The sequence below is a fragment of the Ischnura elegans genome, chromosome 1 (assembly GCF_921293095.1).
Source record: "Ischnura elegans chromosome 1, ioIscEleg1.1, whole genome shotgun sequence".
Classification (NCBI taxonomy): Eukaryota; Metazoa; Arthropoda; class Insecta; order Odonata; family Coenagrionidae; genus Ischnura; species Ischnura elegans.
Window position 1 is genome coordinate 23752692 of NC_060246.1, and position 24801 is coordinate 23777492.

Here is a 24801-nt window from a genome sequence, read left to right on the forward strand (position 1 = left end):
CCAAATATGCATACATACTTGACTATTTCCTTTACATAACTTAATCTCACTCCACCCTGTACTTTCTCCTATTATATACAACTTCTACAGGAAAGAACGAAGTTGTACCCAACTCATGACTCCATATCTTGTATCCAAGTTTTAATACACAAATCAAGTGCCATTAACTGCACAAATTTGACTAAAATATCTCTATCTTAAATCAAATATAAAAGATTACTGAAAAAGCAGGCATGGGTAAAATAGATATAAATTGAAACACTAAAAATCACATTCAGAATTACCATAAGTAAACCACAGAAGCACTTACATCGTAACTAAATATAGATACCAATTAATGATGTTTAGTTTCAAATACAGTGTTCTACATTTTAATCACTAACAGGGACAAAGCTGCCTCTTGTTCCCAGCATAACTATCAAAATAACATTAATCGAATTATATAGAAAAAAAACCATAAGAACAGTTAAGAGAAATTCTTTAATGGCCCATGGTCCAGAGATACCCTGTTAAATAAGTTTTACAATCAGTGCCCTGTAAGTATGAAAGGTATTGATAGATTCCCCAGTTACCAGTTAATTTCCCACGCTACACCCCCCTCCCACAGTAGAAATGGGCACATGAGAGATTATTGACAAACTTGGAGCTGGAAGTAAATAACCTTGAAGCTGAGGCATAAGAATTTTAATCTATGATTACTAAAGAACTAATTTTTAATCATGGACGCAGTCATGGATGATATGTACCACTGTTTTGAGAGATCTTCCAAAAATTTTCAAATACTTGGTTAGTATTTCACCAAAGGGAAAACAAAATTATCAATTGAAGGCTTGGAGTTAGAGTGAGTATGCAGTTACTTGGATCCTTTCAAACGCCGCTATTTACACCAATGACATCACATTGAACAGATTTTCTTTAGTTGGATCACACTGATTTCAATCAGCCAAAACAAGCAATCCATAAAAATGTTCCAGCAAAGAGACTGATTCTGAAATTCTTAGTCTTAAGACTGCATACAGAATTAGCTGCCAACTATACTTTTAAATATGGAGTAGCTCTTTCAAGAAAGAACATAAAATAGAGAAAACTAATAAAACTATTCCATGAAAATTATTTTTTCTGTCATTACTCTCAGAATAAATAGGAATACACACTTTAAAATTGTCGGCAGGAAAAACCAATTGCATTATTCTTGCTTGAGTCCCATCAAGTTTCAAAGCATTATTGTCATTGTCATTTATAATTACAAAACACAAGTAGAATAACCACTAATTAGATTATAGAAATGTGACCAGAAGAGTTTTTACAAGAGAAGTATTGAAAGAATTCCATGGCAATTTAAAATTTGGATTTTTATGGGAGTAACTAAGGTGCTTTAGATACATAAGTCATTTGAAATCTCTACAAGTATAACAGTAAGTATGATGGCATACTCTATTCAGCAGTTAAAGCAGTCATATAAAGCTTTATTTTTTTAAGCTTATCCAGTAGTTACTTCTACAGTAGCTACAACTATATGAGTATTCACAGGGTAATACTGAAAATTTCACACACTTTTAAGGCCAGAGATAAGCTTACAATATTCAGTACGATGACATTTTTAGGAAAGTTACAAATCGATCAAAGAGAATAATCTGTACTTCCATTGACAGTAAAGGAAACATATTCTTACTGCAAAATCCACGAAAGTTATCATTACAGGCAGTCCCCGACTTTCGCACACAATGCGTTCCCGAAAACTTGTACGAAAGTCGAACCATTGACTTCCATACTAGTTAGGGGTTACGTTCCACAAGGGCGGAATATACGTACTAAAACCTTTTTTTTTCACGGATTTTATTTCAATTCACCAAAGTTTAATAATATGTTAATAAAATTCCTCAAATCATCTATAGTCCAGGAAATGAAGCATTTTGGCTTGCAATTTTTTCAAACTGAATCGATTTTCTTGAAATTTTCATAATAAGTAGGGAATATACCAAGAATGAAAATCTATATCATGCCGACGGGCGCTTTTACCCTGGGGGTGGTTTCCACCCCATCTCGGGGGTGGAAATTTTTAATTATATTTTGACCACAGGAATCGATAGAAAAATACATTCTAAGAATAAAATGTTATTTCAATTTTTTGCGTAAAATTAATATTTTTCAAGTTATTTGCGATTGAAAGTAACAGTTTTTTGACGAAAAAATCAACGATTTTAATCGATTATAGGCAAATAACTTGAAAAGTATTTATTTTATTAGGAAATTGTGAATTACAAAACTGTAGCTTGTAAAAAATTTAATAAAAATCTTATTTTAGATTTCCTTTATGACTAATTCGGACCGATCTACAACTTGTTGATGGTTATCTATTGTTTGTCATACGCTAAATTTGAAAGATTCAATACTAAATAGCGGGAAAAATGTAATTTTCAAGGAAAGATTATGTAATATGTTTTAAAGTGTTTTTAAAAAACTTTCTTATAATGAGAAAAAATATTTTTTATCATGAAATTTGAGCGAGTTATGATTAAAAATAAGATCAGTCCCTACTTTTTTGTACGAAAAAATCAGTGAAAACAACTCCTTATTACCACGCTAGACAAAAATGATCAATGCCCTTCAGTATTTCTCTTTATTTAAGTATTGTTAATTGATCCTAGAAGTTTTTTTAATTTAAAACTCTAAATTTTGAAAAAATTGAAGGAAAAAGTGAAAAGTCATTTTTTACAATTTCGTTAAAAATGCTCTTTTTTTCAAAATAACTCCAAAAAAGCTGGAGATATGAAAAAATGCACGGGTGATAAATTGTAGCTCCTTTATTTTCAAATATTTTGGTGTGTTTAAATTTTCTATATAATAAATATTTGGTGAGATATTGATAATTAAAACCTCTATTTCCAAGGGAGCTCCACCTTATTTAAACCCTTAAATCCCTCCCCTTTCAAAATTAATGACTCGAAAAAAATTTAATTCGCATGACCTTGTAGTCAGTAAAAACCCTACAAAATACAATTTAAATGAACTTTCTATCATAAAAAATAAAGGAGCTATGTTTGAAATACCAATCAAATTTATTTTCGAAAAATTCGAAATCCACAATTCAGAGCATAATATTCCTCATAATCAGCATATTCTTCGTGTATTTTACGTTATAAGCTAACAATACACTCAAATTTGCTACAAAATAAACACACATACCCATAAGATGTATATATACATACACATATGTGAGTATGTGTGCTCTCGCTCACAGTGACCTGTGAGCATGCATGTGGTGGGAAGACTGGAAGCCATACAGTCTCCGTTTGATTGTGTTTCATGTAATGTCTACATAAATGTACATTTATTTGTTTATGTTACCATTACGAAGTTTGTTCTGTTTATCCTATTGTTATACCTTTTCTGTGCTGTGATTAAAATCATGAGAGAAAAAAGTGAATACATAATGAAAGGAGTAAGAAAGTGAATAACAAGATACAATGTGATACATAATTTTTATTTTTAGGGTAAATAATTTTTTTTGCATTAACCCCCAGTAAGGGTTGATGATTATGGGTTGAAACGCCTTAAAATTCTTTTCCAAACAAAAAAAATAATTATACAAATAATTTAAACTAAATTTTACCCGTATTTAGCTTTAAAATATAACTTTTTAAGTTCCAACTTTTAGGGGTAGTTTTCACCCCTAAAAAATTAAACGCGCCCTTCGGCATAATATAGATTTTGAAGATCGGGGTATGATTAGTCTAATCCGAAATATTTTTGCAAATCGATTCGGTTTGAAAAACATTTTTAAAGGAGGTATGATTAGTATAAACACAAATTTTTATGCAAATCGATTCAGTTTGAAAATTCTTTTTTACATTAACCCCCAATAAGGGTTGATTATTATGGGTTGAAACACCTTAAAATTATTTTTCAAACATAAAAAAATAATTATACATATAATTTGAACTAAATTTTACACGTATTTAGCTTTAAAAAATAATTTTTTAAGTTACAGCTTTTAGGGGTAGTTTTCACCCCTAAAAAATAAAAAGCGCCCTTCGGCATAATATAGAATTTGAAGTAGGGGGTATAATTAGTCTAATCCCAAATTTTGGTGCAAATCGATTCAGTTTGAAAAAATTGCAAGGTTTTTCACTTTTATGAGCTTCATTTCCTGGACTACTAATTTCTTTCGAAAATACGCAGAAACTGTAAATAAAAGTTAAAAAAACAAGAACTCCGTTGGCTATCGAGTGAAACTTCCTCTTGGCGTTTATGTTGACATTCCACTTATTACGTCCACTATAAATAAAAAGACATATCAAGAAGCACAACAAAATGTAATTGTTGAACCCGCACTCTGGATACCTTCTAATTTTCACACCAAAATTCGACATTCGGCAGGTGACATTCGTGATCGCGTATATTTCGCATGTTATTCAAAGAAGACAAAAGACAAATGGAATTCGGGTGATATTTCGTGCAATATCGCAATATCGTTGCTGAAGGTGTGCATGAATTAAACAGCGCTCAAACGAAAAAAACACAATTAGAAAGAAGATCTTACTAGTTTTATTGAAAGCTATTTGATGATGTGTAGTCAACTTTTTTGAAATATCTCTCCAATGAAGGCTTTCTACTTCTCTTGATGAAGGAGCCTATAGCAGGCAGTCTCTCTCCCAAATAAATCACCTAGATTAGAGTCAACTACCAACAATTCCCTTCATTGTATACGTTCGTATTGTTCGCATATACTGCCATTTGAAACAATTGAATGTTGGGATGCGCAGTAAACGTCGCGGGAATTTAAAAAAAACTTACAGACCAACGTCCGGAAGTCCGAATTTAGCGTACGGAAGTCAAGTAAAAGGTGTCAATTTTGAACGTACGAAAGTACGAATTGTACGAAAGTCGAGGACCGCCTGTATTATCATTTATATTCTTATAACTCATAATGACACATACAGTTAAAGATTTGACTTTTAATTTTAAGTTATGGCATTATGATCAATGCTATGGTTGATGATATTCAAGAATTTCTGTATAATCATTAATTAATAAATGAACATTAATGAATTTTTTCTTACACTCAGAACGGACAAATTACCCATGGAACAGGTGTTGAAATAAGGTGCATATAGGGTTAAAAGTAGGAAAATCAAAAGAAGAGGGTATTTAATAGATTGAAAAGATTTTGTGTATAATAAACCATGGAACACCATGCTCTGTTTGAGGATACCCTGATACGCAGAATATCAACAATTTATAACATTAGCAAGCCACAATTTGCACAATGTCTTTTACAAAGACTTTTAAATACAGTATTTCTCCACACATAGTCCCTCCCATTGTTTAAGCTTGGTTTTCAAAAAAAATCTCAACATTATAAAACAAGACTTTCAGTACTTATTTGAAATGAATAATTTTTTTCTCATGTACAAATATAGCTCTTAAGGCATTAACAGCTTTTAAAAAATGCCTTTCATTCATTCTTACTCTTACAATTCATTTAAAATTAATTCTCTATACATTTCCCCTCACAATGATTATTTGCAATGAATGATTTCCAGTATCTTTTTTCAGATTATTTTTTAAACGAGTGGAGAAGAAGTAGCTGATTTGGCTAATTCAATTACAGTGAGCCCTCGTTCTACGTCACCCCGTTTAACGTAATTCGCGATAACGTCACGAAAATTTTACGACCGTGATTCGTTTATCATCCCTTCGCTTCGCGATAACGTCACGTATTTTAAATTTCGCGCGAGAAAAAAGGCGAAGTGGCAGGCGTTACAGGTTATTTGTTTCGTGGGCGGTAATACGGTCAGTCTATTCAAAGTGTAAAACGGTGTGTATATTGTTAATTGCGATTACGGTTTTGGCAAATTTTAGCATTAGAGACATTGCCACGACAATGTCCAAGAGAACAATGTTCACAATAATTTTTGTTCCTGTTACTGCGACCATGTTTCAGCGATGATGATGCCCAGGCAACACCCGCCCGCCTCAATTCGCAATTAAAACCATCTCTTCGATTTCATAATCCCAGTTTGCCCGCCCTCGCTCATTTCCGCCATTTTGATTTCGCTCCTTACCGGTCCGAAAAGTAATTCTCGTAGCGAGGGTACGGCCTATGGACCGGAGCACCGGATCCCCGGTCTGTAGTGTCTGGTAGCATTCATTGGACCGCACTATAGCGAAGCCGAAAAGCAAATGCGGGGAGATGCAAAAATGGAGAAGGATTTACGTCACTGCTGCTATTGTCGTCGATGAAGACAGGAACTCTTATTTATGCCATAGTTTGGCATTCCCATCGTAAAAAATGCCCCAGATATGATACGCCAAAATTTTTTCGCATAGGAATTGTGAGGTCTAGGAACCGATATTCAATTTTTACATTGTTTTTATGGGATATTATGCTTCGATTAACGTCATTTCGTTTATCGTCACATTTTTCAGGAACGGTAGGTGACGTTAAACGAGGACTCACTGTAATTCCAATTCAAATGACTATCCCAAAGTTTCATTTCACTCTTATCATTGAACACGAGTCCCCCAAAATGGAGTATATCAAGCCTAAAGCCGGTAAATCTGGGATATAGGGCTTTCAGCAAGGTCTGTAAATTGACTTTGAATACAAGCAGTGTCATCCACATTCTTTAGCTACCAAAAAGTCACATCATTTTCTCACGATTTTTCTCAAGTTTTGGACATTTTACTCATGAAAACAACCAACAATTCTCTGCTCTTCTCTATTAACAACACTAAGATGCAAGCAATTGCTATTTAATACTTCTATGCTTTTTTCAGGACTACTTTAACTAAAACCAGCCAGCTGCAACATGAACTTTATATTATACTTTGGGTAATCATTAACACTCCTGACATTATATTTTAGCATGGAAAACTTTGGTGTGCTCACCCACATATTTTCACATTCCTAGCCAAGGTGTAAAATTTATGAAGGAAAAGTAGACAAAGAATTTTAAATAAACTATTTAGTCCCCATGGAAAAGAAAAAGTAGAGCAAAAAGTGTGAGAAAATCATAGGACATTGGAATCTCATACCTCACACAGACTAAGTCTAGCTGAATAACTTCATGGAAGAATAACGCTATGAAAAACTACTAGGTAAGGTTTTTTCTCCAACTGTGTCTCAGTATTCACAATCCCTGTCTCCTGTGCTACAGTGAGGGCTTAAGACATCAACATCTAGTTTGCTCAACCTAGTCTGAGATTCGCTGTGGAAGAATATAGCTTCTTGATATACCGGGTAGTATAACTAATTAGCATTCAGGAGATTCAGGTTCAAATCTCAGCTAAGCAAAACAATTTTATGATGGCAAATTTCATCCATGAAGTAAATAACCATAAGGTTCCACACAAGGGCTTGGAACAAGAAATATGTATGCATAAAAGAACAGGAAACTCTTTGCAGTTTTCACAGATTTCAAGAAAGCTTTTGAATTTTTGAGGAAGAAGAGGGATGACAATTGTTAAGTAATATGAAGCTGGCTGGAGTTTGGAAGATTGATTATGACCTTACACCTCAATCAGAGAGCAAGAGTATGAATACATGGAGAGGTGAGTTAAGGGGTTGAACTGGGAAGAGGTGTTAGACAGGATTGACATATGTCACAGGAACTGATCAACATCAATCTGGAAGGTATCAACAAATGCTTCGATGGAGAAAGAGAGTTTGGCATTCGGGCTGAAAAGTCTAGTGAATAAGATTTGCAGATGACAAGGCTGTGATGGCAGAAGGTGTGCAAGAGATATACAGAAATACTTTACAAGGTGGACCTTTGAATAAGAACCTGAGAAACACAGTTCATAAGTATTACATCAGGAGCATGGCTTTGCATGGTGAAAGAGTTGAAAACAACAGAGGAGGAGCAAAAAAAGAATACCTGTGGATGCTAACATCAAGATAATTAGACAGTTTAGGGAAGTCAGGACAAGGTGTGAAGAGTTAATGCACCAAGTTAGAGAGGAGCAGACGGCACCACAGAGCATTGAGAGAAAAATCAATAGGCTTGAGCCTCATAATTAATAGTAGCGGGCGTAACTTGGTGGAAATCCTTAATTGTGGGAATAGCAGGAATACCGTATAAGCGCGTGTAAGAAATTTCTTTTCTCCCAAAAATTGCAGCCGAAAATGGGGGTGCACCTCTTACACAAACTTTTTATCTTCCCCTCCTCCCTTTCCCCAGTCGCTAGCCCAAGAGGAACTGAGTGGCTTTGGTTTTCTGCGTGAGTTAGTCATTTAAAAACCAAGGTCAAAAACAAGCGGGAGGCAGGGGAGTTTCTTCCTTAGTGACGTACTTTTAAAATGCTCCTGTTTGCATTTCTTACTCGTAAGCATCCCACTATCACGTCAGTACCTCTGATGTGAACATGGAAAAGATCGCTCGGGGTCTTCGCTCCGGAGGGCGCACTAAATTTACTGCTACGAGTGGGCATACCGTGGCATTTATACTGCATATAGTACTCGCTTATCAAACGTAGAGAAAAGCGCAGTTTTGAAGGACAATACCTGGTCAACAGTCAACATCAAATCATGGTATCAAAACCTGCTGTTTAAAAAATTCAAACGAGTGTGTACATTGTTTGACTGGATGGCGGATAGAAGAAATAGGAAATGCTTATAAGTGAAGAGCGCTAGAGGAGAAGTAGAGGAGAGGTAGAGGGGAAGGAGCTCGCTCCCTCCGTCTTTCCTCCGCAACAAGGCTGAGGGCGAAGGATAAAGGGAAGAACACATCCGATCTTGCATGTGATGCTGTGGCCTTCAAAGCGAAGGGGCGAAGGTGCAGCAATGTGATATATGCAGTTTGAGTTGCCTGAAGATTCCAGTCTGTCTTGTCTTGTTTGAATGCGCTCATGCTACGCTTGTTTCTTCCGAAATTGTGCTGTTTGGACTATTTTGAATATTAGTAGCCTTGTTGTTAACTATTAATCTTTGTGACAATCAATTAGAGCTTAAAAATTAAAATTCTGTCACATATGTGTCACGTTAGATCTCTTTCTTGTTTTGAACCTCGTGCATGTCATACAATTATTGAAAGCTATCAAGATATCTTCCGGCTCAGTAGCTGACTCACCTAGCATTTGGCCTCCAGAAACTGAGAGATCGATCAAGGTCAGTTGGTGAGACAGGGAAGGGATGAAACAAGTATCGATTGTTCCCGCATAACTTGATATTTTCCTTTGAGGCAAGTGATTTGTGGTCCGTGGGGTCTCGGAAAGGAAAAACAATGTCATAGGCATGGGCTGATGGAGGGCTGGGGGTATTTTGTGAAATCTACGCCGTGGTTATTTTCTAACGGCGCTGAGATTCAGATTCAATTTCTTCGACGAATTTGGATCTGAAGTACATTAAGGTGAACGGCATTATTCGTGGATACAGTGAGTCCTCGTTTAACGTTGTTGATTCGTTCCTGAAAAACACGACGTTAAGCAAAACAACGTTAAACGATGCAGTGTTTTCCATAAGAAACAATGTAAAAAATTTTAATTGGTTCCTAACAATCCATTTCTTCGTAAAGAATCCAGAATTTCCCAGGTGAGAATCCAAGGAGGCCAATTATCGGAGGCGTAACTTTTAAGCAGACTTCGTGACCAATAGGGAGACACCCGAACCTGGCCAAAATGAAAAAAATCTGACCCTCGGAAGCATGAGGATGAAGTGCAAGTCACTTTTCCTGATGATATGAATTCTGTAACCCAGCGGAAATCGCGAGAAACTTTCAGTACCGATCATTCACTTCAGCATGATAACGATTCATGCATAGCGCAAGGATTAAAGGTTGGGAATAAGGCATTATTAAATGAAATATACAAACTAAATTAAGAAAGTATTTAAATGGCAAAACATCGATATTTTCAGTAACAGAAGAAGTTTTAATAGTAAAAACTCTACCCGAAAACCTAAAACTAGACCGATCTCTCCAACTGTTGCACCTTCATCAATTCTTATAATAATATCAAGTTTTTGTTCTAATATCGCTGTTTTTTCTTCATGTCTGAAGAACCACCAGGATAGCCACTCCTCTTCGTGGACATTTTTTTCGGTTGGAATCAGAAAAATATACGGATAATGGGTAAATGAGGCGATAATTATTCGCTCAGATGCATATTTAACATACGCTACCCACGCCAACCTTTTCTGTCGAACGAAAATTTTCAATCGCAATAATATAGTAATATTTAATATACATCAGATGCGCTTGCATCCTTTTCGCCATTCATTTTTTTTCGTCGCGCATAATTTGAACAACGTTATCGCGAAGCAATAACGACGTTAAATGATGGTTTCAATTTTTGAACAACGTTATCGTGAAACAACGTTAAACGGGACGACGTTAAACGAGGACACACTGTATATGGATCTGAGGTATCCTATCCGACCGTCCCTAGTAAGCATCAAAAGGTAAGAAACCATGGTAGGTCTCAAAAAATTACCAAGTGGAAATAGCAAAGTTATTATTCCTTCTATTCCTAGTATTGAACCTTGTCTAAGAAAGGATTTTTTATTGAAGGAAGGGAAAGAAAGAATGGTGGAAGGTAAAAGAGAGATAAGATATGAAAGAAACAAATACTTGAAAGCACCAAAGGAAAGAAATATGCAGCTAGGAATAGAATGGCAATGGATAGAAGAAAATAAATATGGTTTACCTAAAGAAGTAACTAAATGTAAGATAGAATTGCCTAGATAATGATCGAAGGTGATAAATCCAAAGACAAATTTGTCAATGTAACTGCCCATCACACAAAAACAGAAATTTTTAAAAAGAAATAATCAATTTACTATCAAAAAGCACCACTTACTGTACAAAAGCAAGCATTTCCCCCATTATTTTCATAGTGGTAAAACTGACCGAGGAGGCTACTATAATAGTAATTTGAGAAAATAGAAGTAGTTTTGTTACAGTTGAAGAATGAAGTTAGGCACCCAATTAGGTACAAGGATCTTTCTAATAGCTTCAAGCTTTGACAGGAGAGAACATGTTAAGGAGTAAGTGGTTTATAGCCCCTACCTTCCCATGAGAAACTCCAGGGCTTCACTTCACAGAATACGTCCTTTAACAAAAGTATTTGTTTTTAGATAGCCCTCATCCCAAGTCTCAAGTTTTCAATCATAAGATTTGTCATGAATTACTACAAAATAAAGCTTATTACAGTTATGTATGACAACCAATCAAGAATAATACACTTGACTGCTGAGTAGGTAATTGCCACTTCAAAAAATGAAAATGGGGCCATATACTGGAATCAAATGCCTAATAATTATGAAATTTCAGAAACAAGGAAAAGTAACATATCAATTGCACAAAACAAGTATAACATGAATTAGTTGTATTCAACGATCACCTTGAATGAAGTTTACTCGTTGAAATAAAATCAGATGATAACAATGCCATTAACATATCAGTGTCACGTACTTTTCTAACACCAATAACAATTATTGAACATCTCCCCATGACCCACAAGTCATTTTCTGATACTTTGCATACTCATATGCACTCATAAAGGCAGCAATAACGATGAAACATTAAATATGCCATTATAAACAATGAAGATAAAACATACCTACCAATTATTATAAAACCTATACCTATATAATTATATCCCATATGAAGCCTGAATGCATCAAACATCCCATGGCTACACTGAAAAATATTGACACTATCCATTAAAAATTGGTGACTTGTGTGATGTAAACAAGAAACCATTACAATCAAGGGGCATTTAATGTTGCAATTCCCATATTTATAGCCAGTGCAGTCCATCAATAACTTCTCACTGGATAATTCAACACTATTATAAGAAAAGCAGTATGGCAAAAAATGATACTAGCTAAATCTTAATAAAAAGTCCGAGTTATATGGACATAAATGCAATGATCAGCGCAAATTTCACCAAAGCGACAAACTAAACGCACATCACAGGAAGGGATTAAACAGGTAGAAATTACAAGACTTTTACAATGGGATAGTTATAACTATCTGGCAAGGGTTGATTCGTTGTATTAACTCATTAATTGTGGAAATAGTTTCCGAAAACAAATAAAATTAATATGTAATTAACACGGAACTTGTCATTAAATACAATGGCATTTCAACCCACTGCCAGACACTTCAGCTACTAAGTCCGTCGCAGTATTCTGCACGAAGACCTATCCGAAATATAACGAAGTACGACTCTACATTACTTCCAGCCAAGCGGGAGAAACTTTATTCCAAAATAAGGTCAGTTTTCCATTTCCTAAATTAACATGCAGAATACGGCTCATCATCAAAATAACCCAATAAGGTCAACAACGGTTACATACGAGTTAATTTTCCCAACTAACAGTGAAATGATGAGCAATTTCATCAATAAAACGGGATTTAGCAAACTCATGAAGCAGTAGTATGCCACAAAATAAACATTTGGAATGGTTTCAAGGGGGCACACGCCACGGACCGTCATAATGCGACCCGGGCCATGCAACCGTAACGACTAAGTGTTATTACCTCCGTTAACAATCTCTTGAGTCCGTCAACTTCGTCCTCTCCAGGATTTAGTTCTCCACCGGGCCTATGAAAAATCAGACGTAATTATTATCATAAGCCATGCAGAGCAACAACGCTGACAATAACCCTACAACATGAATGCAGCTGATAACACTTACAGTTTGAAAAATGTAGTACCAAGCTGTAACAATAACACATGCGGTAAACCATGTTCGTGCACTAATAAAACTCCCTCAACACTACGACGCATTCCTATCTTCTCGAACTCCTCTCTCATTCTTTGAAACCTGGCTGGCACCGAGGGGTCTTTTTCAAACAGCGGTTCCTTGGTTCCAAAGGTGTAATTCGTCAACGGATACCTTGAATATAAAGAAAAAAGAAAATAAAATTAATTACAATCGCCAATGAATGGACATATCGCATATATAGCTCGTGTGAATGGATTAATCCACAGCATCAACACGCACAGTGCCGTAACCTGCGCCATCTTTGTTTAAATCAAAATGCAAAGGAATGACTGTGAGTGCGGCAAGAGCGTTGTTACTATTGACAAGCATTGAATTAAAATTGTACACTTACAAATTGATAGTCCTGTTCAAGGTAATGGATTGGTTGGGTACGAATTTAGCCTCAAATCCTGCGGGTTGATTAGCTCTCCGGGGCCAGCCACTACCTTTAATTGCAGTAGCCATTTTCATTCACTATTCTGAGTTCTTCAGTATGGAGGACGCCAATTCCTATTGGCTAATAAAAGCCATAGTGGCTCAACGGCATTTTCATTGGATTATATGTTATAGTCACAGGAGACGCCATTACATCGTCAAACGCGTGAAACTACGTGACTAGCAGAAGCAAGAGGGGGAATTTAAAGTTAGTATTCTGTGGATGTGCCCGAATGGTCTTATTCGGCCTGTTGATATGGATTTTCTTAATTACTAAAATTTCTTGGCCTTGTAATGCACTCCCCTCAGCATAATAAATGTTAAATTGCTTCTTCCGTGAGCGAAATTTTTGTATATAACACTGTGGGAGTACTAATAATTCATTGAAATGTATTGGTCCTCAGTCGGTAAATTAAATCTTCTTAAATTATCTTTCAGAATCAGCTACTTATCCTAGTAATCGAAATGGAAGAGCGTGAATTTAAACGCTTCAAAAGCAATAACTCGCAGAGTACTGCTATGGAGGACTGCAGCAAACAGATAATCGATTTTAAACATACATTTAGTCAGCAGATATCCAATTTAGTCAATAGAATGTCACAGATAACCACTTGCTGTAATACAGTACTCCAAAGAATAGATGTCATCGAGAATTTGGTTAAAAATAACGTGAAATGTGACAACCACAGGCATCCTTGCTGTGATGATATAATTAGAAGAATTCAAGTTCTTGAAGATTTCATTAAGTCTGAATCGCTGATAATAAAATCTGATGCATTAAGCCAAAGCGGAAATATTAAGGACTTACATGGAACCACCGGCGGGTATGTACTTTGAAGTTAAGTGTCTTTTTAGCCTCGACGTAAGCGGTGCCTTTTTGACTGACTTTCATGACTACTCTCTCTTAATCATAGAATAGGATCTCCTGTCGTTATCGTCAGGAATAGTAAACCTCCCCAAGTAAGTGCCTCCGTCACTTTGGATTCATCCATGCAAGTTATAACTCTTAACTCTGAGGCAGATTATCCGGAAGGGTCTTGGTTGGGTGATGAATCGAATCCAGAATGCAGAGTTAGGAGCCCGATCACGCCAGCGTAAGAGCATGAAAAATTGTATCAATTACTGTAAAATTTAAAGGGTGATAGCTTACATTTTCTGGCTGAGAACCTCTCGAAATTTGCCCAAGATAAAGACTTAAGGCTCTAAATATTCATGTATTATTCTTCAGGGACCTGCTTCATATAAACACATTTTGCCACACTCCAGAGAAAATGGCCCTCACTCTTCTCGACTATTTATTTCCTCGAGAAGTTTTAGCCGTATCCAATTTATCAGGGAAAGGGAAGCATGGAAAAAAGCAGTTGGATCCCCTGATGGTTGGTGTTCTCTTTGAGGTTTTAATTTTTGAGTGTTGAATTGTCAAACCTTTCCTTGAAGATTCATAGTTTTTCCCTTCTAGATTTATGGCGTACAGTGTCACCTGCTCCATAAGTTTCATATAAATGACAGAGATTGGTATAGAATAAAGCAAAACATGGACTCTAAGTGCAGAACTGCCTGGAGGAAGAAATTAAAAGGCTTGCCTCTTGGTGGATTTAAGGTTGGTTTCATTATTTGAACAATTACAAGATTGGCATTGGTATCCACGATCATGTATCATTCTCGAACATATTCGTGTCTTCCCAATCATTGCTTATGCATTTTCATGGAATCATTTGGCTGGTATCAGTGTGGTAGAGTTATTTAAATGCTTGAATCCCTTAAAAAATACAAACTTTATTCGCATACATAGAAAGACCTCCACAAACCTGTACTTCTGCATCCATCCTCCTTACTTCCATTGAAAGTATGTGTGTTTCTAATGACTCATGTTATTATGTATGTTTTTGTGTACCACAGTCTACTCTTCTTAGAATGTGTGTTTGAGATTATTTAGCCTATTTAGGCAACCTGTCTAGGGAATATGACAGCAAAGTAATGAGTTCACCCCTTGAAAAAGAAACATGGAGGAGCAGGACTTTGAACCTTGGCCTCTGGAGTTATAGTATATGTCAAACCTTTGGGTCGCAGCTTTCTTGGTACATATATATCCATTTTCCCGTATTAATATCCCAGTTATACTATAACTTATGGTATATTTAGTGCAGTTTGGATTAAAACAATAATGAGGGCCTGTACACAGTACAAGGCACACGGCTCTGTGAGAGTGGAAGAGGAGAGAGTATAAGCAATTGCCTACTTTGCCTTATTGGTGGTTCACCTCTGCCTTTGTTGGTTAACACATTCTGTTCTCATGACGTAACGTCTACATCATAGGGGGATCGGGTTGGTGTGGTGGCTAGAGTGTTGGCTTCCCACCCGGCGGGCTCGGGTTCAAATCCCGGCAGTGGCAGAGAATTTTCAGAGACTGCCCGATCCCTGCTTGAGTGTTGTGTGGAGGACATTTCAAGTGCAACACTCCGTCCGTCGGATGGGACGTTAAGCCGTGGTCCCCTTGGCGCCTTTCGTTAAGAGCAGGCTAATGCCGAAGCCGGGTTTCTCTCCACCCTTCCTTCCATACCCTACCCTCATGGTGCAAATGACCTCAGCTGTCGGTTGCCTTCTCCAAATCCATACCATACCGTCTACATCATAGCAGTTGCTACCGAGTGACTGATGATGTAAGGGTTACATGATTCCTTTTTGTGATATATTCCACCCTGAGCGCCAGCCCCCGGTGTTAAGGCCGTTTTACACGAGGCACGGCATTGTGCAGGTTAGAGCTGCATTAATTTCTAAAATAGCATGGAATTGCACGAATGCATGAACGAAATTAGAACGGGCTATTTTGCCGTCTCGCATCCACGCATTTTCGCATGTGTTCTTGCAATTCACCGCTTTACGCGACGCAATTTTGATTGCGCCTTTGCACGTACGTCAGATTGCGCATTTCCGTGTACCATATAAAACGCCCTTCAGGGTATGGGAGAGGGCCAGTGACCAGGCTTCGCCTGTTGACTATGCAGAAAGCTCCGGAATTTTTTTTCCAATTTTTCTGTTTTTTTTCTATTTTACCCCATTTTGCTCTGAAAGGACGCCTTTGGCAATGGGTTTTAACAACCTATTTCATCATTACTTCCATTTTATAATATGGAAAACAGTAATATCTTTTGTCAATTGTTCTTATATCTCTTTTGCAAAAAAAACCTTTTACAAATATTCACAGCAAAATTAAAAAAAGATACTTTTGCAGTTGACGAGAAGTAAGATACTTTATTACAAGATATTTTAACTTTCTTCATGACTTTTCAGGCAATGTTTAACGTGTATTTATTTAATTGGTTTTACGAGAAGAATAGAAGTATTTTTCCTATGTTGTTATTTTTATTTTTACTGGTAATTGACACAAATGTGGTTAATTGCTTTGCTAGTTGCCTAATTTTGGACAAACTCCAGCTATGTGCGGTTCAATTCTTACAATAAATAATAACTACTTTCTTTCTGATACAATTAAAGGTTCTGAGTGAATTTCATTTGCTATGATTTCATCATGGCAAAATTTGTTTTTATCGCAATGTTTATTTGCTGCTACACTGGAAATAATAACCATATTTGAATAAATTTTGCAATAAATTTAGTGAAGTCTTTGCTCCACATTGCAATTTATTTTTTACAATTTAAATTTTATGCACAATAGCCAGATTTCCCCATCCTTACGTTCACTTACATTTGTATTAGAGACTCATTAGTTGATTTTTTCCGTTATATTTGAAACCCTTTCAAGTATTTTATTTGTTATTCGCTGTCACAAAAATATGCCTAAGAGAGGATCCTCCCCTCACCCAGATGCATGCCGCCGCGCTCAGAGAAACTGACCCGGCCGTTGGATATATGCAGAGCAAAGAGCGGTCTGAAGTGAGAATTACCTGATGGAAATATTTAACTATAGAAGAATTTCACCGCTTTTTGGCCTTCTTTTTCTTATAGTTTTATCAAAATTGCCCGTATGCCAGATGATTCGAAAACTCATTCTTTATATGACTTGCATTGCTTCAGGAGACCTAAGTCGCATGATAGATACATGTGAATTCTCCTAGCCGTTTGTTTCAGTGAGAACCCATCAAGGTTCTCTCCGACTCTAACACCCTTCTGATGGACTGATTATTCAAAATTAGGCCCCTTATAGACGCATTCAATGAAGCAATGGTCAAAGTAGTGACCATCTCGCCTGACTTGAGTTTGGATGACTCTGTGGTTCCATGGAGAGCTAGACTGGGATATAGTGAATATAAGAGGGGAAAGCGTCAAAGGTACGCAATAAAGTTGTAAATGTAGACGGAACCAAAGGGTTTGGTGTTGCAGGTCTTCGAAATGCAAGGGTCTTCCAACTCAGAAGTGTCTGTAAAAGGGCTTTCGGAGAAGATGGTCAAAAATTTGACAGAGAATAATTTTTATTGCAGCCAATCCTTTTATATGGACACCTTTTATAAAAGTGAAGCCACTTCTAGATTCCATCTGAATGGGAAAACTTAAGTGACAGGGACACTGAGGCGAGCCAAGAAATGAATTTCTCCTGTTGTGCTCTCTCAGGAATTAAAGAAAGGTTAGACGGTGGAGGCCTATTCTGACGATGAAATCTGTATCCTAAGTCGGAAGGTTAATAGGGAACAGCACTTTTGCAGGAAATATTGGTAATGCTCGCAATAGTTACTTTAGGGCAATAAAACATTTAAAATCGTATTTAAATGTATCATTTCCTGATTAAAAAATTAATATTAGCTGCATTGCTATTTTCATTAGAGTTTTCCAGAAAGTGATTACGTCAGAACGGGTTGTTGCTGCAGTACTGACAGAGAGCAAAGAAATACCGGAAACATGTAGGTGTGTTGCGGGAAGGTATCACAAGTTTGACAGGATACTTGGAAAATTTTAATCGGTCCGTTCAAATAATAATAATAAAAAAATACAAATTTTTGCCAAAATGTCAGCCACAGAGCATTTTCTCTAAAAATCGGTCAGCACGGAATGTGTTAAGGAAGAGCATGAGTTACCAGCCACTTGGTGACCACCTCCAATTGCTCACTTTTGAATGCATGATCCACTGTAAGTGATGTGACTCGGAATTACGATTCTTAATTATCTTTTTTAGAAACCCAGTGTATTTAGCCCAAATGATTTGAGCAGCTTTGCTCAGGGAGTTGAGGCGGGAAGAAGGATATACAAGTGCATTGTGACCTAGGCACTGCCACGTACTCAACTTAGGATAGAAATTCAAACAAAAGGCTGCCTGTATTAGGATCTCTGTAATATTCAACAAGACTATGACTAGGCAAGGCCCATTTGCTACAGTAAAAATGTTGTCTTGCCAACTATCCACTTGAAGGGATCATAATGATGCTTTTACTTCTGAGACTTCTTATTTTGACAATAGGGTGGCTTCCTATTATTTTTTTATTGCCTAAATGGAAAGATTATTACTCCTGGAGTACGTATTTCACGCTTTTAGATTTTTAAATGACGATATCTATTTTTCACGATTAAATGAAAAGTGAAAATTTTCAAGCGCGCCAAAACGCGACGCGTAAGTATGAATGCCGGGAAATCTCTCCGTGTGACGTATTTCTGGTTCCCGCTGCTGCCCTGTGAGGTGACCTTGAGGGAGGCTTGAGCGCTGATACGACGCAGGCTGCTAGCAGGTAGCTGAGTACCCTGCTGGCTGGTAGCGCTTGGCTTAAATAAGGATTATTAATACCTTATCAAACGAAGAAAACTTTGCGACCTTAGCCAGTTTTAATAAGTGATTATTAAAACATGTTTCCCTGAGCTCTGCGCCTCATGCATGCATTGGTAATCTCAGACGATGTATAACTCCTATCTACTCGTGTAGAAACTAGTTCCCTGTGACGTCACGTGGAGTGGCATCTCGTGGGCGCCAATCTGGCCGTTTTCAAATCAGGATAAAAATGGACCATAGCCATTCGTCTAAACCGGTATTTCTAAAACGAAATAATTTGTATGTTATGAATACACTAATGGTGGGTAACGAATCGCAATCAATGCCTTTCGTTTTCGTTGATGAAGGAAACTACCCTATTCTAAGAACTTTAGAAGGATTACAATGCTCTATATCCAATACATGATATTTGCTAGGTGTAAGAGTCTGATTCCATTCACAATTAGGGGAATTTTTTGCTCTCGGTGCGGAAACTCAGACGCCCACTCAAGGTTAGCCTTCCTTTGCCACCGCCCCCTTTGCATGCTTGGAAGGACTCTACCTGTCTCAGGAAATTTTACAAGGCTGCAAATCCCCCTTCCCCTCCTCAGCAGACTTTCCAGACTCTTTTGAGTTCATTTGTGTGAATGATGATTCTCTGCTCTAATGAAGGCCGCTGAGGAACGTTGTATACAAGCACCTAATACTTATACAGTATTTGTGACTGGTAAAAATAATATTGTTTCAATAATTTATTGTTGAATGAATGTGTGAAAAGTGATGTCCTAACTATTATTTCAGAACTCATCTTCTCATGAAAATCAGATTCATAAAGTCATTTCTGAGGATGGAGAGTCTCTGATAGTTACCCCAGGGTCACTGGTGGGTGATACTATTGTTGAGGAAATAGATGCCCAAGTAAGTATATATGTTCTTGTGGATTTTCACTTACTTCTGTCTAAGATTATGGTGACAGACTTTTGAGTTAATGATCTGAAACTTAATTTTTCTCAATCAATTTTCGACTAGAAGTAATTTAATTATTCGTGCTTTACAGGCTTTTCAAGTTATACATACACCACAAGGAGACATAAAAGTTCTTCATGCCACCCCTGAGCAGATTGTGAGGATTCAAGAAGGTCATCATATCCAGGTGTTTACTGGAGATCAAATTTTACCTGTAAGTCTTAAGAAAAATTTATTCATATTGCTTGTCATTGATTAACTGTTTGAGGTTTACAACATATTGATAGATGGAGTAACATTTGATTTTATACATTTTATACTTTCCTGGCAGATTATATTAATGAGGATTTCTTGGTCTTCTCACCTGATCAGTGGGTTTATAAATTTCAGTGTTTCTTTGTCTAAGTCCTCAGTGCTCATAATAACACTTTTTAAACTCATAAATTCAGCTTTCTGATCCCTGTTGTTGATTATGATGAATGTTGCTTGGTGCCTCTTGTTCTTAGTTACATTGACAATAGGTCCTCATGTGGGACTCCAGGCAAAGCCTGTGTCACGGTTGATTTTGTTGATCTCTAACTTAATCTTCAGAGCCCCATTGAATACCTAACCTATCCCAATATCTCTATGCCCTGCTGAAAAAGTGGGTCTTTCACAGTGAAAAAGATGGTTAATGGTAAGGCTATGTTCAGATACCAGCGATTTTTCTGGATGGAAGAGCCTTGTGCAGCTCCAATGTGCTTTCACTTTTCCCTACTGGGTAGTCAGTTTCCCCTATGTACACTCTACCACATTAGCACAGGACGTGGTTGACTCCTGATACTTTTAACCTTTGCCTTGCAGTCTCTCTCTCACCTTTGGATTAATAACACTGTTCTGCAAAAAAAATGCAATTTTTTTATTGAAAGAGTGAAAGACGTGGTCATTTTAATAGATATACTGGCTTGAAGGATTAATGGCCATCACTCACAGAGAGCAGCAGTGTTGATTATGCTCATTCATCCAGCCACGGTGGTTTTGTATGATGACAGCTTACTGACAGAGTTTAAGCACCTAGAAAGGACTGCACCAAAATGGATACATTGAGGTAGCAATGAACTGGGCTGAAAATAATCTACTATGCCCAAGAAGTGTCTACTCAAATACCTGCTTTAAGATCATTCCATTTCCCTGAAAAGCTAAATTGCACTCATAAGCTCTTTTGGAAGTATGCCTGTGTATGCAAACATCCAATTTCATATACAGCAGACTCCCGATTACCCGGCTGCAGTTTATCTGTTCACTCCATCGATGTTTTCCGCACTCTTTACAAAAAAAATAATCGGTCGCATAACCACCAGGATAATTGAATCTCAATGCAATGCTACAGCAGGACTATAATTTCCATTAGAATCCCCTTCGTAAAATGGAATTCCTTTATTTAAATGATGACAAGGAATGTTTCAAGTTTACTTAGTTACGTCTACTCTAATATTGCAGAGGACGATCTGCAGCAGGAAAGGAACACTCGATTAAATTTAGAAAATTCTTCAATGTATAACCAATGGTGAATTAAGAGCATTGTTATCTACAATTTTTAATTTTATATTTCATATCCCAAAGGCACAATGATTGCCGTCGCCTCGCATGCGGTTGAATACAGCCCAAGGGAGACGGAGATTTCGTCGCACTCATGCATGTTTAAGCCGCAACTAGTCAAGGTCAAACTGAAGAGGAAGGGAATAGTAGAATTGAAGGTAGCGGGGAGGGAGGGAAATGTACGTAGAAATGGCATGAGTCTAGCCAGGCACTCGCCCACGTAGACAATTTGTCGTAACTACTGGTTTCCTATAGCCGCTGCTGCACGATGATGCGATCTTGTCTTACGTTGCCTTGCCGATCTGTTGCCTTCAAGGCAGTTCCATGTTCCGGTGTTCAAAGCATCTCGGTGCGTTATCGCGCTCAGTGATCACGGACAGCAGTTGCGTCCCAGACAACTTGTTCGAGACACGACTATGCAGCGTGGTACCTGAAGGTGTAGTTTCTGTCGTCGCGCAGCGGTTTTGAAGTATTTGTGCAATCCAGTTTTCTGACTCCGTGATCTCATAGCCGCAGGTGCACGGTTTTCGGAAACCAGCTGTATTATATGGAGCAGTAGGAATACGAGTACAATTACGTTATCGCCGGTAAAAAGATCACGAATGGGAAAAGAAAGCTCTTCATGATTCCGGACAGCAGTCTAATATAACAGACACTGTACGTAAATAATAATTGATTGTTTGATTTACGTAAACAATCAAAATTACAAAAAAATTTGGATTATTCGTGTTTTCCGATTATTTGTCCCTCCTCTCCCCATCATATCCCGGATGATCGGGTGTTTGCTTCCAGAAGATATATGTGTATTTGCAATATAATTTATTCTTTTCCTATTTAACTCCAAAAATTTGCCCTATTACCCAACAGCTGTAGTTAATGGCCTGATTCTGTCTCTCAAAATGCTTTGAACTAGACAGTGGAAAGACCTTGTAATGAATTATGCATCTATTGATTCCAGTATGTATTCTGTATTATCATTTTGCAGGTCTTGCAGGAGCATGCTCAAATATTGTCAACGGAAGGAAATGAGGGATCTGTGAGTTGCAGTGAGGAAACAAGTACAGAAATAAGTTTAGGGGTCGTTGGAGGTGAACAAGCAACGCTAGCAATTGTAGCTGATGCATCGGAGGAGGAAGAAAGTGGTGTCTCAGGTACCATTGGTGCTGAAGAGCTGGATGAAGCAATTAATCAGCACAACGAGAGATGTTCTACAATGGAAGTGACAAGGATATTAAGTGGCTCAAGAAGAAATCGAAATGTTGTGCATTTGGTGGAGGAAGGGATGGTTGAAGATGACACAGGTGGTCTAAATGGGCAGTTAATTCTTGGTGAATGACCAATGCAATACCATTTTGTGATGCTTTCATCTGCAGCTCCCCTATTGGAGATCCAACATCATTTCAAATCAAAAATGTAAAGTCCCCTGGCATCAATAGTGATCCCATTTGTTCTGATGATAGGAAATGATGATAGTGATAAAAATACTGCAATAAAGTAAGCCACAAACATGGTTTGATGTTAGTTTCCCCTCTTTCTTTTAGAAGGCATATTCAATATTAGGCTATTCATATTCTTCCTCCTACATCTGCGAACGCCATGATTAGCTACAAATTTAAACCGTTTTGTTTTGTTCTTTAAATGAGAACCTTAAATTATTTTTCATTTACAAATGGTATGTAATGCATATAAGCTCCATGGAGTAGAAAATTTATCTTTAATTATGAAACTTTAAAATTTTATTCCATGTATGCCATTTGATTTATTTTTTCTTTATTTGGTTATTACTGGGTGCTTCTTGCACTGATTGATATTATTAATCAGTGTTAGAAGCTTCTGTAGTTCTAATGCACCTAGTAAGAAAATGAATGGCAACTTCGTCACTTTATGGGTATATACTTATAGTTGATGTAATGTATTTACCTGTTCATTTTTCTCTTACTGCTTTGATATATATTATACAGACTGTTTTTGTGAGACACATTTCATCCTTCAGAATAGTGCTTCCTCGTAGTTTTACGATGAATCTGTTTTCTGTCCAGAACACATTATATCCACCAGGTAAAATATAGACTTTTTCAAGAGCTGAAGTCTGTATAATTTTATTTCCCCGTGCCTATTCTCTTTTGTGAAAATTCGTATCTTATTTTATTTACATTAATCTCATCTCAGCTTGCATAACCATGCCGTGAATATCTTGTTACAAACAACCAACTTCTGCAAATTTTTCAAGGTTCTGTGATACTTTAAAACCGCTGAATAAATGATTTAATGTATCAGGGCAACCCATGGGTCTGCAGACACATTTGGGGGACTACAATAATGTTCTCTTAGGGGGACTATTTTTCCCACCTATAAACTGTCTTTCAGAATTTCGTTGGCCCTTTAGGTGTCATTGAATGTGGAGCCTTGAAGCGGATTGCCCCCTCCCCATTCCAGGAGTCCCTAATGCATGTCCTTGTATTTTAGTGAATAGTGGCCTGATCATGTTCACTTGATCTGCAATAGCCCAAAAGGCATTAGGATTCTAGAATTTTATATGAATGTCTTCTGCTCAATTGCATTGGGTATTGAAGCCATAGGACTATTTTATGCTAGTTCCTAACAGTACATATTTTCACGTTATTTTCTTGCTCTATGATGTCAGATTACATCTTCCAAGAATTTTTATCCATAATGAATTTTGAGAGGCTTCATTTTGTTGGCCTATCAAAAAAAATGTTATTTATTATAGGAACTGCCTTGCCATTTTCTGTTAGATGTTAGTTTGAAAGGTTGTAATCTGGAATACGTACTTTGAAATATACCTATTTCTTTTAGATTGTGAAATTTCCTGAAAATTTACATTTTATATTCCTGTGATCACCGAATGTGAAATAAGACCTATTTTTGTTGATGTAGGCAATTATGTAAACCCATCCCTCATATTGCATTTAGAATGCGAATGACTTGTGCGGAAGACCAGCAAATTCATGGAATTTGTGTCACTAGTCAATCAAATAAAGTATCTGTTCAACTCATAATGGTGACTTTCAATAGATTTTATTATTTCATCTTATGGCAAAATCCCAAATATATGTCAGAATTTTATCATTTACTTAAAGAAAATCAGGTGTACTTCATCAGGTCTTATTTTCTTAGCTTGTATAATTAATGAATGTGTGGTTGAAGCTCTAAAGTGACAATATTTTAAAGCTCTCCTGAACGTGTAAGGTGTTACGGTGAAGATATTGTAGACTGGTTTCAAGCTCTGTAATTGAAGGGTTGTATCAGCTCGAGGTGGATTTAGTATTTTCTTGTGGGGGAGAGTGGATGCAGTTGTGAAGGCCAGCCAGGTGGGAAAGCTCCGGCGGTATGAGGAGGAGATTAGGGAGGAGGAACCCCCATACTCCTGCTACCTACATACAAATGATATATT

The 24801-nt window shown here is 37.0% G+C and overlaps 2 protein-coding genes across 6 annotated transcripts in view; one reads left to right on the top strand and one right to left on the bottom strand.

Annotated features, from left to right (window-relative positions):
* The window catches only part of LOC124157165 (cleavage and polyadenylation specificity factor subunit 5), a 28449-nt gene extending 15251 nt beyond the window's left edge, over positions 1 to 13198 (bottom strand). For 2 of the 3 annotated variants that reach the window (XM_046531686.1, XM_046531694.1), the window contains exons 1-3: positions 13068 to 13198; positions 12647 to 12847; positions 12489 to 12552 (exon numbers count right to left, since the gene is read on the bottom strand). In XM_046531686.1, coding sequence (XP_046387642.1) covers positions 12489 to 12552; positions 12647 to 12847; positions 13068 to 13186 — 384 coding nt within the window. In that variant the 5' untranslated portion in view covers positions 13187 to 13198. Of the gene's footprint in view, positions 1 to 12488; positions 12553 to 12646; positions 12848 to 12955; positions 13044 to 13067 lie in introns of those variants that run through there. The other variant, XM_046531703.1, reaches the window with a different exon arrangement.
* A 71-nt stretch (positions 13199 to 13269) lies between these two features.
* On the top strand, positions 13270 to 24406 carry LOC124157151 (protein BANP-like). Of its 3 annotated transcripts, none has more exons than XM_046531656.1 (8): positions 13270 to 13358; positions 13589 to 13974; positions 14065 to 14244; positions 14379 to 14526; positions 14610 to 14750; positions 19644 to 19760; positions 19900 to 20022; positions 22372 to 24406. In XM_046531656.1, exons 2-8 carry the CDS (start codon positions 13616 to 13618, stop codon positions 22720 to 22722), a joined length of 1419 nt encoding a protein of 472 aa, XP_046387612.1. In that variant the 5' UTR covers positions 13270 to 13358; positions 13589 to 13615; the 3' UTR covers positions 22723 to 24406. The 3 variants fall into 3 exon arrangements, with proteins under 3 accessions (XP_046387612.1, XP_046387632.1, XP_046387623.1); XM_046531676.1 differs by having other exon boundaries at positions 14070 to 14244; XM_046531667.1 differs by lacking the exon at positions 13270 to 13358 and adding an exon at positions 13382 to 13486.
* Positions 24407 to 24801: the final 395 nt, after the last annotated feature.